The sequence below is a fragment of the Myotis nattereri genome, assembly GCF_964212035.1.
Source record: "Myotis nattereri genome assembly, chromosome: 12".
Lineage (NCBI taxonomy): Eukaryota > Metazoa > Chordata > Mammalia > Chiroptera > Vespertilionidae > Myotis > Myotis nattereri.
The window spans coordinates 68,049,860-68,066,740 of NC_138087.1; the positions used below are offsets into that span (position 1 = coordinate 68,049,860).

At 48.6% G+C, this 16,881-nt stretch overlaps 1 protein-coding gene across 5 annotated transcripts in view; it reads left to right on the forward strand.

The window, feature by feature from the left end:
* The window catches only part of TRAF1 (TNF receptor associated factor 1), a 36,115-nt gene that overhangs the window by 6,151 nt on the left and 13,083 nt on the right, over positions 1-16,881 (forward strand). Inside the window, exons 1-3 of one of the 5 annotated variants that reach the window (XM_081103374.1) lie at positions 8,156-8,210; positions 10,726-11,474; positions 13,404-13,488. In XM_081103374.1, the coding sequence (XP_080959500.1) occupies positions 11,335-11,474; positions 13,404-13,488 (225 nt within the window). In that variant the 5' untranslated portion in view covers positions 8,156-8,210; positions 10,726-11,334. Of the gene's footprint in view, positions 1-2,797; positions 2,939-8,119; positions 8,211-10,545; positions 11,475-13,403; positions 13,489-14,742; positions 15,108-16,881 lie in introns of those variants that run through there. The other 4 variants (XM_081103375.1, XM_081103377.1, XM_081103373.1 and 1 more) reach the window with 4 other exon arrangements.

The following is a 16,881-nucleotide window of genomic DNA, read 5'->3' on the forward strand; positions in this document are numbered from 1 at the left end:
TTTTTGTTATTATTTTCAACAAGTTAAAAAAATCACAACTGCAACACACTTAGCATGATCCTACACCCCCCCAAACTCTGCCCACTACCTGCATCTGACTCAATTTCCCCATCTGTAAAGCAGTTGAGTCTAAAATAAGTCCCCTCCTTCTCCCCCTGCAACTGCCCACTCGGTTGAAAAGATGGTGCCCAGCAGAGGGCGCTCTGAGTACAACCTCCAGGCCAAGGCCCTGGGGAAAGGCACTGGGCCAAGGAAAATTCTAGTGGAAAAATCGAAGAAAGGATCCAGGTTTATAAGTCCCAGACTTTGAAAAACAAAACTGCTGAGCTGTCTCCTGAGTTAGGGAAAAAGAACACCACAGCCGCCTCGAGATTTCCAGGAAACAATTTGTGAAGGCTTTGGGCAAGGCTGGCCAGAGGACTTGAGGAGGCCCAGCTGGGTCTGATGCCCTGGGAGGAGTGGTGTGGGGTGGGCGGTGTGCCTGTGGGAACGTAAGTGTTCGGGTGTTCTTGGGCACGGTGGAGTTACGTGCCTGTGTGTGGGTTTATGTGTACCTATGCGCAATCCCACAAGTATTTATTTGAGAACCTTCTATGTTCCCCTGGGCACCGTGCTAGGTGATGGGGATGTGACAGCAAATAAAAGTCTCTGAGCTCACAGAGCTGAGTTTAGTGAGGGAGACAAATTAGCAGGCATTTCAGTTCAGAGAGCAGGCGTCTGGGAGGATGTTTGGGGAGCAGTTCAGAACACTGGCTTTCTGGCCAGGCAGCCTGGGATGCACATCCAGCTACACAACCTTGGAGATCTCCAACACTCAGTCTCCTTAGCTGCAAAATGAATAGGTTGCACAGTGACATCCTAGAAGATACCGTGGGCGTAGATGTTCAATGACTGGTTCCGTTATGTGCATGCAGGCTCTGCACCTGGATAAACACATACAATGTGCAAAGTCCTGGTGAGCTACACATGGAGCATTGGCTTACCCGCTTAGGTTGTATGCATGGCATGCCAGACGCTATCAGAGGCTGCAAACAGTGGTCCACAGACATGGTTTGTTGAGATGATTGTTTGGTTTGAGTTTGGTGGTTTTCTGTTGTTGTTGTTGTTTGGGTTTTTTTGGAGAGGGTTGTTTTTTTGTTTTGCTTTTTGGCTCATGGAGGATTCTAAAAAATCAAGACATTTCACGTAAAAAATCTAGATTTCCAGTTTTTCTGGAAACCTTGGAAGACCTGGCTGTCCTGCAAGCATTTGCATGTGTGTGCCTGCGTGCCAGCGTCTCCACTTCCCATCGATGTGTCTTTCCCAGGAGCACCCTCTCTCCTGGCCAGTCTCCAGGTCTGTCCTTGGAGGAGCTCCAAGGTGGCTTGGGAGGGCTCATGTGCAGACATGCTCTCTGTGAAAGGAGAAGCAGGACCAGGCGAAGCTGGTGCCAGGGCCCCAGCCTCCCCAGGCAGCTCCAGTTTCAGCAATCAGAGGGGCCAGAGAGAGCTGTGGGCCCTACCCCAGGCTCTCTGGTCATGTGGCTGGACACTGGATACAGAAGAGTGTAATCAAGAATGGCGGCTAGACAGAGTGTGTTTTTGGTCCATCAGCTTTTACATTTTAAACTTCCTCAATTACAGCAGTAAAGTGATTAAGGTAATGATCTCCCCCAAGAAGTGTTGCTAGCTGTGTATACTATGGTTCTTTTAAAAATTAGCGAATTGACTCATGGTAGAAGCTGAAAATATATTTGTTAAACAGATTTTAGGAACCCACAAATGTGAGAGGTAGGAATGACATTTTCCTGGATCCTCTTAATGTGGCAAATTGGACCCTCTTAATAGGTATTTACTGTGCTCTCCCATCCTCCACCTCTGGTGTACAGGATAGGATATAGGCTGGGCACAATGGGCCTACAAACACAAATATGCCCTGCTCCCAGGCCTTCTTGTGGAGAGATATCCGAGGAAAAGTGAAAGCAGGAACAAGAAAGGGCAGGCTATTATTGAGACATTTGGGGACAAAGGGGCACCAGAACATAGAGGAAGAGGCCCTCTGGACTTCAGACTTACTGTGCAAGCTCCGACCCCTCTCTGGACCCAGTTCCCCTTTTATAAGAGGAGGTCAGAAGAGACTATCAAACACCAATCCTACACTCACAGCCCTGCCCACCCCCAGCTTGGGCATTCCAGGAGGGAGTTCAGGCCATTGCCTGGTTCTCAGCCTCTTATTCCCACCCCACCTTATTTTAAAAAAAAATTTTAATTTTTTTAAATTAATTAATTAATTAATTTAGAGGGAGAGAGAGAGAGAGAAACATCAATGTGAGAGTAAAACATCAATCGGCTGCCTCCTGCATGCCCCCCTACCAGGAATCGAACCCACAACCCAGGCATGTGCCCTGACTGGAATCAAACCTGCAACCTTTTGGTGCACAAGACTGCGCCCAACCAACTGAGCAACACCAGCCAGGGCTACCCACCCCACATTCCTGCTTCCAAGTCTTGGCTTGTGCTGGGAATTCATCTGGTTTGAGCTCTGGGAGGAGAAAAAAATCCATCAGATGAGGTTTTTCACACTGTTTTTTCTTGAAAAAAATATCTGGAGTCCCAAAAGACCAGGCATTTAGTGGAAGCTTCCAGCATCTGTTACAAAGGTTCCTGGTCCAGCTTCCTAGACAGGTGAGAGAGTTGTGTCCCTTACGCAGCACCAGGGTTTGGAGGGACTTTCCTTGCAGTCCTGCAGTCAACAGCAGACGCAGATATCCTAATTCCTGAGTAAGAGCTCCCTTCACTCCCTGATTTTTCTCTCTTAGGCTGAGTCCTCAAGAGGGAGTGAGATGAGGACTGCCAGGCTGTACCCCCTCCTCAGCCAGACAGTGACTGCTGTTGAACTAGAAGATTGATTATTCTCATTCTGCACCAGCCCAGAGCCCAGGAAAACCAACCTCACAAAGGTAAGTAACAGAGAACAACAATGATTCTATAGCCCAGCAAAGGGCCTTGGAGGCCCAGGATACCCACCTTTGGGAAAGTCTTTATGGTCAAAGTCCACAAAAGTAAGAATCTGATACAGAACTAAACCAATCTCTTAGAACAGGGCTCCTGCAAAGAGAAGCAGAAGGTTGGCTAGTGCTAATCCAAAGATATTTGCCTTGCTCATTATTGGCATCTGAGGAGCTTTTCTTATCCAAGGGTCTCCCAAGCAGTTCACCTGGGCCACGTCAACACCCCCATCATATGTTGAAATTTCCATTGCATTTTCAAAGTGGCCATTCCCACAAATAACTGGAAACACCCCAGGGACAGTTCTGGAACCTACAATGCAAAGAACTTCAGAAGTGTTTTGTTTCTTTACTTAAAATATGGGAATCTGTTCAGATGGGGAAAATCACCAGATATAGAAACTCCCTTCAACAAACAACCCCAGCTTTCTTTTCAGATATTTGTTAGAATGCTTTTTCTAACACCCTGAAAAAGGCCAGGCCAAAAAGATTTTATAAATGTTTTCTGATGGTGGTGAAATTATCCTTAACTATTGTTAACGTAAGTAAAAATGTTTATGGGTAAGGTCTTGCATATTAGTCATTCGTTGAACAAGTGTTTATCAAATACCTGCTATGTACCCAGCCCTGAGCTATGCCTGGGAAAACAATAATGAAGAATTAAGACACAGCTTTACTTTAATATCTTTACTCCCTTTAATTTCTTATATTGATATAATTCACATATTCTAGAGGGGCAAAAAGAAAAAAAAACACTTATAAACAGGCACATTTTTTAAACTGCCAGTTATAACAAGTGTAATAAAAGCCAAGATGGAGATTAACAGAAGGAAATTTGGGACATTTTTAATCATCACCAAAGCAGAAAATGCATAATATAGGCCAGTGATGGCGAACCTAAGACACGTGTGTCAGAGGTGACATGCGAACTCATTTTTTTGGTTGATTTTTCTTTGTTAAATGGCATTTAAATATATAAAATAAATATCAAAAATATAAATCTTTGTTTTACTATGGTTGCAAATATCAAAAAATTTCTATATGTGACACGGCACCAGAGTTAAGTTAGGGTTTTTCAAAATGCTGACACGCCAAACTCAAAAGGTTCGCCATCACTGATTTGGCCATAGTTTTTACAAGAGCATTTGGTGTATTTCTTTGTTTTGCTGTTGTTATTAGCTAAGTATAAATTACCACAGGGAAGTATTGAATTTGGGTTGAAGAACCCAGTGCCATTTGGTCTTCTAATATAACAGGTGACTGATAAGCTGTAATCATATGTTTAATTAAATGTCCTGCTGTGGGCATCAGAAGTTATCAGAGGATATTAAAGTAATGTGAACAGGAAAGCTGTTCGCTAATTATTTTTACTAAACATAAGCCATGGATATGACAGGGACACGGCATGATGCTGGCAATGAAAAGAAGGAACACAGGGCAAAATTGGGAACGTTTGGTTTTTATAATAGAGGGAGTAATAGCTCATTCTGGACTCCCCATTTTAAGGGTCACTGACAAATAGCATGGCTGTCATTAGCTGACTGGGTGCACTCACTCGGTTCATTCATATCTAGGATGAAGCAGTCATGAGACGAAGAGCCCTGTCTGGCTCATTCACAGCTGCAGTCTGGGGCCTTGCTCTTGACAGAACACACTCTACGCCTTCACAATAAATACGTTTGGGGTGAAGTCAATGAAATGTCTGCAGCAACTGTGACCCACCATACATCCTTTTCACCCCTCCACAGGACCTACCTCCCCTCAGACTGGACAGTCAATTTCCTCCTCCTTTCCCAATCTGCTCTCAGGAAAGACTCTCCTCCCGACTGGAAACGTGGGTCACAATGACTGGCGCCTCTCCTCTCCCTGAAGAACATATCCATCTATCTCTTGTTAAAGAAATGTCAAGAAGTAAGAGGCTGGAGAGTAGCTGGGGTATTGACTGTGAATAGGAGTCAGGTGGCCCCCTTCACCTCCCTGCACCACAGGCCTGGGTTTTGTAACCTGGGAGTGACTGTGCAAAAGATCCGGGGGAGTATCTGTTCCATTCCTGTCACCTGACAAATGAGGAAACTGAGGCACACAGCAGGAAAACAACTCACAGCTGGTCACTGAGGAACCAGATGAGATCCCAGCTTGGTCTGAACAAGTGGAAAAAACACACAAAGCCTGAAGTGACTGCCCTTCCCACCCCCAGCGCTGCCAAATTCTGGCTGCTTCACCTCGACCAACTTACTGAACTCATCAGTAAGCCTTACTTTTCTCATCTGGACAGTGGAAAAATAGTTTCCTCACCTCTTCTTGGCGATGTTAGTGAATGGAGCAATTCATGGCTATGCTCAGAGCAGTCTCTGATATTAAATAAAAGGTAGTCACTTTTATTGTCACTGTTAGTATTTTTAGTACAACCACGGACCCCAATCCTCCCGATGCTTAAACTCTAATCTGGTCCTGGCTCCCCAGGCCAGTGTAATCTCTCCCTCCTCTAACGCTCTTGGCTGCCAGCATCCTGAACTGTAACACATGGAAAGGCAGTTGTCAGAAAAAAGCTTGAACAGGCTGAGACAGCAGAGGCAAGCCAGCCCAGGAAAGAATCCCAGTTTTCAAATCTCATTAGGTTCATGGTTTTCTTTTTTTAAGTCTAGTGATTTTCAAACTGTGTCTCTAGAGCCCAGAGGTCAGGATGGGGAGAAGTTCAGTGTGCAGACTCCTGGCCACATGCACTGCTTCACAAAGCTCTCAGCTTCCAGCTGGTTTATATATTTGGGCTCCAAGTGAGAATGCATTCAAAGACACAGTCCTACAGCTAACGCAGTTTGAAAACCCTAACACACTTGTCTATGATCTTTATGATCATTTTTCTGCTTTTAAAAAAATCTATGAATTATATATTTTAATTACTCCTTAAGCATTCATTTATTTACCTCCTCCTCCCCCCCTAACCTTCCCCTCCCCCCTGCAAACAACCGGTTTAGTGGCAAGGGGAGAAAAAACAGAACGTGCATCTCCTGACTCCTAGTCCAGTGCTCATTTCAATATATAAATATAGCCTCCAATATATCACTACATATTTCGGGGGGGGGGGGGCAGAGTGAAGGAAGACACAATTCCTTTCATCCAGTACTAAATTGTCAGGACCTTACCAGTTATCACCAGTTTTCTATTCTGCATCTGAAAAAGGGTTAAAAAATCTCTACTCTAGGAAATATAGCAAGCCAGGAGGTGGTCAGACACTTAGGAGCCAATCACATGTGCTCTACCATCTTCAATAGAGACTGGCTCACAAAATTTTAATATCCAAGTCCTCCTGGCCATTCAGTCCTTAGCTCCTTGCAGGAGCCAGAAGCTGAAAAGGCTAAGCAGGCAAATTCAATGTCAAACTTAATGGCTAAAGGATTGGGCAAAGCTGGCAAATGGAAGCCTTTTGGTGCCTCTTTGAAGGCAGAGTAGTTATGAATGTGAAAGGACTGCTGAGGCTCCAGCACGCCCTACTTCCCTGGCTTTGCTTTCTTGTTCCTCATTCATGGCCCCATGCTCAGACCACCAGATGTTAGGCCTTAGCCAGATGGACTAATTTTCTTTTTAAATCTATTTTTGGAAAAATAATTTTTCCCCTGGGTAGAGATGAGTGGTCTCCAAAGGGTTTCATTTCCTCTCTGAGTCAGGTTCACCCCGTGAGACTTGGCTTTCGATTTCTGCAGCCTCACGGCTCCCTGAATGCTCAGAGGTCCCCTGGTGATGCCCCCTCTACTTCAAGAGCCCCCCAAAATAAGCCAAGTGACTACAGATAAGTTTTTGGTACTTTCCAAAATTAAACTATTTCCCTTGGTAAATTTCCACCAAATGAGCTCATTAATCTGAAAACAGGATGTGGCACATGAAAAGAGTGAGGTCAGATTGCCTGTTCACTTACACTGGCTTGGGGCAGAGAGGAAGGGGTGGGTGGGAGAGAAGTGGGACCAGCGAATGGCCTTTAGAGATCCCAAATCCTTCATGAAGTGAGCTAAGAATGAATTTTTAAATCAGAGACTCAAAACTCTGAATCCTTCTTTTCTCTTGGCTTTCGATTTATGCAGCCTCACAGCTGGGGCCACCTCTGGTCACCCTCCCACAGATTGCCTATGATGGAGGTCCCTGAGGTCCTCTGCTTGTCCAGAGCAGGTGTCTGCCCTCCAGGGAGGACCCATAAGCCCTCCTTTCCCCAGAGGGACTCTGTCCTGTAGCACCAGCTTCCCCATCAGAAGCTGGAAGAAGCTCTACCCTGGATGGGAGGCTTACATACTTCCCAGATTTAAACTCAATCTCAATCTCTCTCTCTCTCACACACACACACACACACACACACACACTCACACACTCACACACTCACACACTCACACAACCAAAAAACTAAAACACAGTTCGCAACTCCATTTGAGTGTCAAGACAAAAAAATGGGACCCTAATATATAAAGAGAATGTAATGGGTGCCTGTGAGTAACTAAAATAAAACAAAGCCAACAAAATAGGCAGCCTCACTCCTCCTTCAGCTGACAGTCCTGCAGACAGACCTTGGAGGTCTGATGGAGAAGGAGCTTTGTCAAATTCTCAAAAATATAGGTTGTCTCTTATAAACAAAAATTCTATTCCAATACTAAGTTCCGTAACTATTTTGATTGATACACACAGCTTCATAGAGAATGAGTGACTGTGTGTGTTTAGACTTTAGACAGAAACAGAAATGGTTCCTGAAGACGCCCAGTTTTGTAAAGCATCCTGCTTCCAACCTCTTCGTACCAGCCTTGCTGACTGTACCAACCCAATAGGCCTGGACGAGCCTGGCACTGTGCTAGGCTCTTTGCAGGAACCCAAGAGGGCAAGACTCGGTTCTGCTCAGCCCATCTCCAGGCGGGGTTTCGGGTGGGCAGGCAGGGCGTGGGGGTCAAGCCCCAGGCCCGTCTGGACTCGTTTATTCTGTGAACACTGCACTGAGTCCGGAGCACGGAGAGGGGAGGAGGGGCGCGGGGGCCTGCCAGTCCCCACTGGGAGAACAGGGCGACGCAGCACACCCCCTCCCGAGCCTCAGTTTCCCGTTCGGGGAGCGCTCGCCCCGCCCCGGGAACAGACTCCGGCTGCGGAGACCCGCCCCGGCCACCCCGGCTTCCGCCGCCCGGCCACGTCCGCGCGGCCCTACCGGAAGCGTGCGCCGGCCGCGGGAGGCGGCGGCTGCGGCGGAGGCGCCGAGGTTGGTTGCACTTCACCCCGCCCCACCCCCACTCGCCCTGGGACTGCGGGCGGCGCCGAACCCCGCCCCGGCCCCCCGCGCTCCCCGCCCCGGGCGGCCCAGGTCCCGCTAGCTCGGGCGGGGCTCCCCCGCGCGGGCCTCCCCACGCGCGGCCGGGACCCGCTGCCCCAGCCCTTCCTGCGTGCTCCCGGGCACCCCTGGGGTTCGCTCATCCTTGATAGTCGTGGGCTCTGCTCCGCTGCGAGCTCACCTGGAGAGGTGGCGGTGGCGAGATGACAGTCACCTGCCCGGGGGTCGGGGAGCCAACGGAGCCGGGGACACATAGGCTCCCGGGGCTGCGGGACGCGATGGACTCGCAAAGGCGGGTGTACCCCCATCCTGGGGACAGCCTGTGGAGACTCCAAGGGGAGGTGGAGTCTGGTCCAGGTGGGCCCCGAAAGACAAGTTGGAAGACTGGGGAGATGGGGGTACGCGGCGCAGAGAGACCTCGCATGTGGGGATCTCTCGGTAGAGACATGGAGATGAATCGATGGAGGTTCGGAAAGGAAGAGAATTCTAAGGGAGGAGCCGAGGCATGTCGGGTGCTGGCCAGAAGCCTGGTTGTATGAGAACCGGGGCAGGCCCAGGGCGCTTGGCGACTTGGACATTGTGAACCTGGAGGAGATGGTTCCATGGAGACGCCAGTGAGACAGTGGAGCACCTGTGTGGGCAACCTCTTCCAGTTCTGTCAACGCGAGAGTGGATGCAGGAGAGAATTTGGGATGAGGGCGAAGAGCGTTTCAAAGCACTGTGTGTGGTGAGAGCACAGGCTCTGGGTGCAGAAGTCCCCATTCACTCTCCCCAGACCTTGGGCACGTCACTTACCCTGTTTGTGCCTTCATCTGTAAGACGGAGGTAATGACAATACCTGCCTCATAGGGTTCGTGTGAAGATGAGATGAGATGGTGCCTGTAAAAGTACTTCACACAGCACTAAAAAGTAGTACTTAATATTTTTCGCTCTTATTATTAGAGCACCTGACGCATAGTTTGATGCTGATAGGAAGGCGCTGGTAAGAGAGGGAGGCATTGAAGACAGAGGGGAGAGAAAAGGGACGAGGCAGAAAGGGACCCAGATCTTGGCTGGGAGAGAAGTCTTGGGTGCCTGTCTCTGTCAAACCAAGGGAAGGAGGAGACAGGTGGGGATGCAGGGAAGTTTGCGGGTTTGTGGTAGGCAGTTAAGGGGGTGTCTTTCTGGTAGTCTTGTCTGACGTAGGCCTCAATGTCTTTTGCTGAGAGGACCAGGCCAGGGCTGGCCCAGGGGAGGGTGGAGGTCCTAGTATGCCATGCCCTCTTTACCAGCAGCTTGGTAGCCCCAGTTTTGCCCCAGGGAAAGTGGGCAGTTGTATTTATCTCGGGTCAGAGGACAACATATGACCTGCCTTGCCCACTTGTGAGGCTCAAATAAAGTTGATGGATGTGTAAACACTATATATAAGCATCACTTACCATTTTGATCCTCTCCCCTGATCGTGAGGAGCTGGGGGGGGGGGGTTGCGGGGGGGAGGCTGTGACCATCATTGGGAGACAGTGTCAAAACCTTTTGAGCACCTCAGTTGGGCTATGCATCATGCATACTTTCACCTACGATCTCATTTAGTCACAATAGTCAGGTGAAGTTGGTATTAATATTATCCCCACTTTACAGATGCAGAAACTGAGGTTAAAGACTTTGTCCCAGGACACACAGCTCGTAAATAGTAGACTTAAGATCTAAGCTCAGAGTTATTAGGCCTCAAAACTCATGATTTGGAACCATTATAAAAAATTTGCAAAGTCCCTAGTAGCAGCCCAACAGGATAGAAAGATGTGAAGGAAGCCTCTTTTCCATTTGTTAGGTGAGAAAACAGGGTGGATACTCTGGCCTCCATCCTCGACTCTGTAGACTCCCCCACTCAGCCTTGCTGTCATCTCTCTTGTATGGATGAAGGAACACATTGCGTGTGGTCCCACAGACCTGCTGCGAATCTTGCTCCACCACCAGGGTCTGTGTGACTTTGGACCAGTCATCTTGCTTCTCTGTGCCTACACGTGGCCACAGAATTCCCAGCTGGTTGCTTTGAGGAATAGGAAGGAAAATGTTGCCCTGCCCACAGTAGATGCGCCAGGAGCCATAGTTCCCACACAACAGTGGATCTGCATCATACTTGGCCGCTGAGACCAACCCCCTGTGGCCTTGTATTTATTTAGAGCTTTGTTCTCAGGGCCGGGAAGTGGTAGTGCCTGACCGGGGTATGTGGCCACCTATGACTTCCTGCGTGGGGCCCTGAGGAGCGCCCTGAGCAGTGTATGGCTCTGAAGCCCTGGACTTGAAAGGAGGGGAGGGCCCTGTGTTGTCATCGAGACTAGTGAGGAGTGCCCGGGGCAGGGCCATCAGAAGCCTCCTGCTACCTCTGGCTGCCTTGGCCCTAAGGTTCCAGAATCTCAGCGCTTAGAGGAACCTTGAAGACCACCTGTTGCAACTCCTTTCTTTACAGACGGGGTAACCGAGACCCACTGTGAGGAAGTGACTTTTGCCTGAGACACTGGAGAGGGCAGAGATTGACCGCCTGGAACTTGCATGTTTGGACCTGCCACCAGGACCTAGGGATTTCCACCAGGGCAGTGAGCACCCCCACCCAGAATTCCAGGCTTCTGGGAGGTCTCAGAGAACACAGACAAGTCACCAGCTGTGGCTCTCTGCCCATGTCCCCTGGGGAAGACGGGGAGGAAGCGAGCGGCAGGCTGAGGTTCTTTGATGGGGGAACTCTGACTGTGGTTCCTGAAAGTGTGTGGCATGGTTGTGTTTTCTCTCTGACTCGTTCTCTTGCTCTCTGTCACTCTAAAGAATGACTGGGCACTCCTAGAGCCTTCAGCCAGCATCCAGGGGGTTTTTTCACCACCGAGGGTAATTCCTGCCCCATCCCTGTTGTGATTCAGCTGTGACGTTGAACCACACAAGTCAGCGAGAAGATAAAGTCATCAGACTCCTGCTCACCAGAGAGGGTGGCCCACGCCAGAACTCACTTCTCTCAGCACAGACTCCACGGGCTGGTTCCCTCCCCAGAGGAGCTTAGTCGGGCTCCTGGCCAGCCTGGGAGCACGGGATGGCCTCTGGCTCAGCCAGCAGCCCCCGCCCAGCCCCTGATGAGAACGAGTTTCCCTTTGGGTGCCCTCCCACCGTCTGCCAGGACCCACCAGAGCCCAGGGCCCTCTGCTGCACCGCCTGTCTCTCTGAGAACTTGAGGTGAGGGGTCAGAGGAGCAAAGAGTGGGTGGGAAGAAGGTGCCAGGGAGGGACCCCTGATGGGAGACAAGGGTGAGAGGAGCCAGTGGCTTTGAGCAGGTGACTTCACCTCTCTGGGCCTCCGTTTCCACACCCTCTCCTTGTAGTCCCTGACACCGTTGCTTCTGATCTTGATGGAAGAAGTAGCCACAGACAGATGTCAGCTGCCACAGCTGAAGGCTGTCCAGGGTGGGGGAGAGCCTCAGGCCCAGCTGGGCTCCTTACTTACTGTGAGGCTGGGTGTTTCATGCCTCACAAAGCCTCAGCTTCCTTGTCTGTAAAATTCCTGTAAAGCTACTTTCTACCTCCCAGGATTAAGAGGCACAATCAATAATATTCCAAAAAGTTTTTGTAATAATGAATATAAACTTTCTTAGTAAATGATGAACTGCTATACAAATATATCTCCTTCCACAATATCACCCATCATCTTGTATTGTTTGTTGAGAACACTTTTAAAGGGAGCAAAGATATCTATATTTATATATATAGATATATATCTACCTATAGATATCTATATGTATATATAGATAATATATTTATATATAGGGGTGGGCAAATTGTAAACCTACTTTTGCCCACCCCTGTATGAATATATATAGTTGACTATGTATATATTTATATATGAATATATACTTATAGAAATACATGTTTTACATATATAAAATATTTAAAATATCAGTAACTCGGATAGGTGTGGCATCCATATGATCATCAGCATCCCACCAGTTTGAGCCTACTATGTGCCTCTTTCCTTGGGTCTTCAGAAGAGCTTTGGAAAGGTGGATACTGTTATTGTCCCATTTTACAGATGAGGACAGTGAGGCGTAATGGAGAGAATAGATCAACTTGTCCTGGTTCAGTTTCCTGGCAAAAGTGCTCTTTAACTGTCATACACCCTCAGCTTGACCTTTGTCTGGAGTTTTACAGCTTAAGAAGGTGGGAAAGCTGAATCAGTCTAGTTTGAGAAATTCAAATGCTTTGATGCAGAGGGAGGGAAGAGGTTGTGGCCATGGAAAGGCCAGGTTGTGGGGGTGGGTTGGTCAAAGCTTGGCTGGTTTTACCGTTAAGCTGATTGTTGTGGGTTCATCTCAGGCTTTTGAACTGGGTCTCTTGGCTTCCCTCCCCATTATTCCAAAACCGGGCAGAGGTGGGGAAGGAGCTGACTGGATGTCCAAGGGATCCAGGCAGAGCTTTGCTCTTGACTCTGCCTCCCCTTGGCCAATCCACATGTCCTCTGAGGTCTCACATTTAGGGCCTGACCGGTTGCTCTGACTGTGGATCAGAATTATTTGGGAGCTTTGTAAAAGCCCATAAGCCCATGTGTCATCCGGCCAACTGCTCCTGGTAGAGAACCTCAAGCGAGGTGCTCTCTGAGGCCCCTTCTTGTTCTAATCGGCCCTGGTCATCTGTAATTCCTAAGACAAAGAGACCTAAGCCAAACAGAAGAAGCTGAGAAGAGCAAATGTAGCCACACCTGAAGCCCTGGCTCAGGTGCATTTTGGAATTCAGAATTTTTTCAGATTTCAGAAAAGCAAGTCAGTGCATCACTGCGTAGTTCTTCCAGTGGGGTTGGGGCAGCACCTTATGATCAAGCCCATTAATGTTTCTGCAATGAAACATTAATATTCACACTAAGTGGGATAAGGGTTAGAATAGCCACCAGTAACTTCAGGCAGGTCAGGTTTGGCTGCCAAAGAAGCTCACTGCAATCTATGGAAAGACACTGGGTGCCCAGTGCTTTGAGGTTTGGGAATGGTGGGTCTGGGATTGTGGACCTGCATGCTCACTGGTCTCAGGCACCATGCTATCAGGTGCTATCAGGACAGAGGTTGGTGCCAGGGAATTGTGAATGCCGCACTCAGCCCGATTTGTTTGTGTGTGTCTCTAGGAACGGCGAGGATCGGGTCTGTCCCAAGTGCAGAGGAGACGATTCCCAATCTGTAAGCCCGGGGAGCCTTATGTCTCAGGAGAAGGTATGTTGACACAGCCAGGAAAGGGTATTTGTCCATTTTCTCCATCTGTTGAGGTTGAGGCCAAGTAGACAGCCATTTCCCAGTCCCAGCTGGCGCCCCCCTCTTTGTCTCGAGTTAGACTGAATTTGGTTTATAAGCAGCGAAGGGACTGACAGTGCTCTGGTGAAGCAACTTGCCCTTGGCCACCTGGCTGATCTGTGACAGATTTGGGGTGAGAACAACAGTCTAGCCCAGGCGCCTGCAAACTACGGCCCGCAAGCCACATCCAGCATGCCACCTGTGTTTATACAGCCATAAGCTAAGAATGGTTTTTATAGTTTAAATAGTCAAAAAAAAATCAAAAGAAGAATGATATTTTGTGACACGTGTAAATGATATGAAATTCAAATTTCCATGTCCATAAATAAAGTTTTATTGGCACACAACCATACCCACTCATTTATGAATTGTGTGTGGCTGCTTTCACCCTGTGACAGCAGAGGTGACTAATGTAACACAGGCTTCAAAGTTCAAAATATTTACTCTCTGGCCTTTTGCAGAAATAGTTTGCCAACTCTTGATCTAGACCAGGGGTGGGCAAACTTTTTGACTCGAGGGCCACTATGGGTTCTTAAACTGGACCGGAGGGCCAGAACAAAAGCATGGATGGAGTGTTTGTGTGAACTAATATAAATTCAAAGTAAACATCATTACATAAAAGGGTACAGTCTTTTTTTTTTTTTAGTTTTATTCATTTCAAATGGGCCGGATCCAGTCCGCGGGCCGTAGTTTGCCCACGGCTGATCTAGACAGTTCTTCTTGCCCTTGATTGCCCTCGGACAAGGCTAGGCCATTCTCAGCTCCTCTCTGTGGTTCAGCTAAGCCAAGCCATGCTCCTAAGTATAGAGATGGCCTGGAGAGTGTGAGGGGCCAGAGACATTCTCAGGCCCCCCCAGTTTAGAACCCCAGTCCTTCTGGGTTGGAAGGACCCTCACTAGTCATCTGTCCGGCCTAGAGGTTCCCATGCTGACCAGAGTTGGTCCATTCCCACCAGTTCTGACAAAATGATAAAAATATGGAAATTGTAGTGGGGTTTTTATAAAATTAGATTCTTTCCACTTATAGAATCAACCTTTACTCTGAGATTATGCTCTTCCTATATATGTCTTTGTAGAAATGAAATGAGAGTGATAGTAAATGATAAAATTTTTGGTAAAGTCTTTACTTGGTAAAATAAAAAGATGGCATTCTTTATGTTAATCTTCGAATTAAAAGGAAACTTGTATTGATTCGTGAATCCAAAGCTGTGAGAATGTAAGAAGCACTGCTCTAAATCTAACTGCCTCGTCGTACACATGAGGCCCCGATACCCACTGGGGCATCTCAATGCAAAGTTCCTGGGCGACCAGGGCCTCACTGCTCAGCCATCCTCACTGTCCTCACTGTGAGACAGGCCCCGGCTCCTTTCAGCCAAGGCTCCCCACCTTGCCTTGAACCGCAACCCAGGAGCCTGATGTTCAGCGATGCTCAAGATGGTTCTATTCAGTTTGTGGCCAAGAAGACTCCTGTGCCTGTTTCTCTGTCTGTAAAATGACGGCCATGTTTGCTCTGCAAGACCTTTCCAGGACCTGTGACATCAGGTACCTTCCCTCCCACCTGTAGGAACCCGAGGCAGGCATGCATGCGAGTCTCCACACTTCCCTCCCTTCTCCTCTCCGAGCCCACAGTCAGAGGGTTAGGAGAATTTCCTGCCCTGCCCAGAACTGGTTTTGAGGGCCCTCCCATTCCCTTCTCAGCAGCCCCGCCCTGTAGGCTCTCAAGGGAAAATCTTAGTAAGGATCCACTGCATTTTCCTAGAACTTTACAGTCTACAGAGCACTGCGAGCTTATAGGACAAACGGATCCATGGAATAACTTCCGGAGCCTCCCTGTTTGGGCATCTTGGTGCACTAACCATGAAAGGCGTGAGCAGAGCCATAGCTCTGTGGCTGCTGTCCTCCCCTGGACAAGGAAGGGCAGGGCTGGAAGCTTCCTGAGGCCTCTGCCTGCTTGAATGCTCCAGGGCTATTGTTTTTAACTTGGTTTATTCTGACCTCTTAACAAAATTAATACACCGGCATTGTACAACTCTTAGATAATATAGAGAAGAGATGTATTCATATCTCTTAATTCAATGGCTGTAATTTATCCGTCTTTGTTAACGTGAAATCAGATGACAGTGGAAGTGCTGTGACTAAAGTGTAGTCTGGAACCCTGTCCTCTTAGTCAGCCCAGCTGCCCAGCCCCCAAGTGACTGGGGATTCCTAAGGGGCCCTACAAAGCACAGTTTGAAACTTGCTGCCTTAAACCAAATGAAGTGACTCTAATGGTGGAATTACAGGCACTGTAACAGGGTAGGAGGGGGTACTGCCCACAGCTGGGGGCAGGCAGGTCTCTGAGCAGCATGGTTCTCCCTCTGGGCTTAGCTCAGCTGGTCTCCGGTCCAACCCTTCCACCCACCTCCATTCCCCAGGTTTCCCCGCCCCCTGCTTCCCCCTCCTGAAGCCATCATCACTGCAACCCCAGTGGAAGGCTGGGGGGCAGCGGGGTTAGCCAGTGGTCTGACCACCACCACCACCCAAAGCCACCTTGTGGAAAGACTAGGGACTCCTCCAGCTCCTGACCCTGATGGGAACTTTGGGGGACTTTTGACCAAAGGAAAGCAGCTGATTATAAGTCAATACTTTGCATGCGTGGTCATTGGGAAGTTTGTCTGTGCATCTGGGGAAACCTGGGGAATGGAGGTGGGTGGAAGGGTTGGACCGGAGACCAGCTGAGCTAAGCCCAGAGGCACCCATTCTTGCAAACACTTTCCATGCCATCTGCTTATCTCTTTGTCCTCATCCTCTGACTTCATTAGATTAATATCTCTCTAAGGAGTGCTTGCAGCCCTGGACCCATTAGGTAATATAAGAAGCAGATATTAAAGGATTACTATTGACCTAGTTAGAGACTTGGTTCTTGCCTGGAATGACCTTCCTGTAGAAGTGACAGTGAATAGGGGACGGCCGGTGGATGGAAAATAACATTTAATTCTCACTGTCTGAGCCGTGAATGGAGTGTTTTCTCTCGTTCTCTTCCCTCTGAAGCCACTCAAGGTCAAAAGCAAGCTGGCAGCTGTTGCCAGTGGCTTACAATAATGCCTTAACTTATTCTACAATCAGAAAATGAGAGGGGGGCAAGCTGTCTAGTGCGGTTTCTGTGCTGTACTGGATTCCTGCCAGGTGGCTTTATATCCTCCCGGTGATGGGGAGCTCATTACTCCAAGACATGACCTCTTCCACTCTGGGGGGGCTCTGACTGTTGCACCATTTTCCTCTTTGTTTGTAGTGACCTGAAGTCTGTCTCCCTTAAGGCCACCAGTCTCCTGTCCTC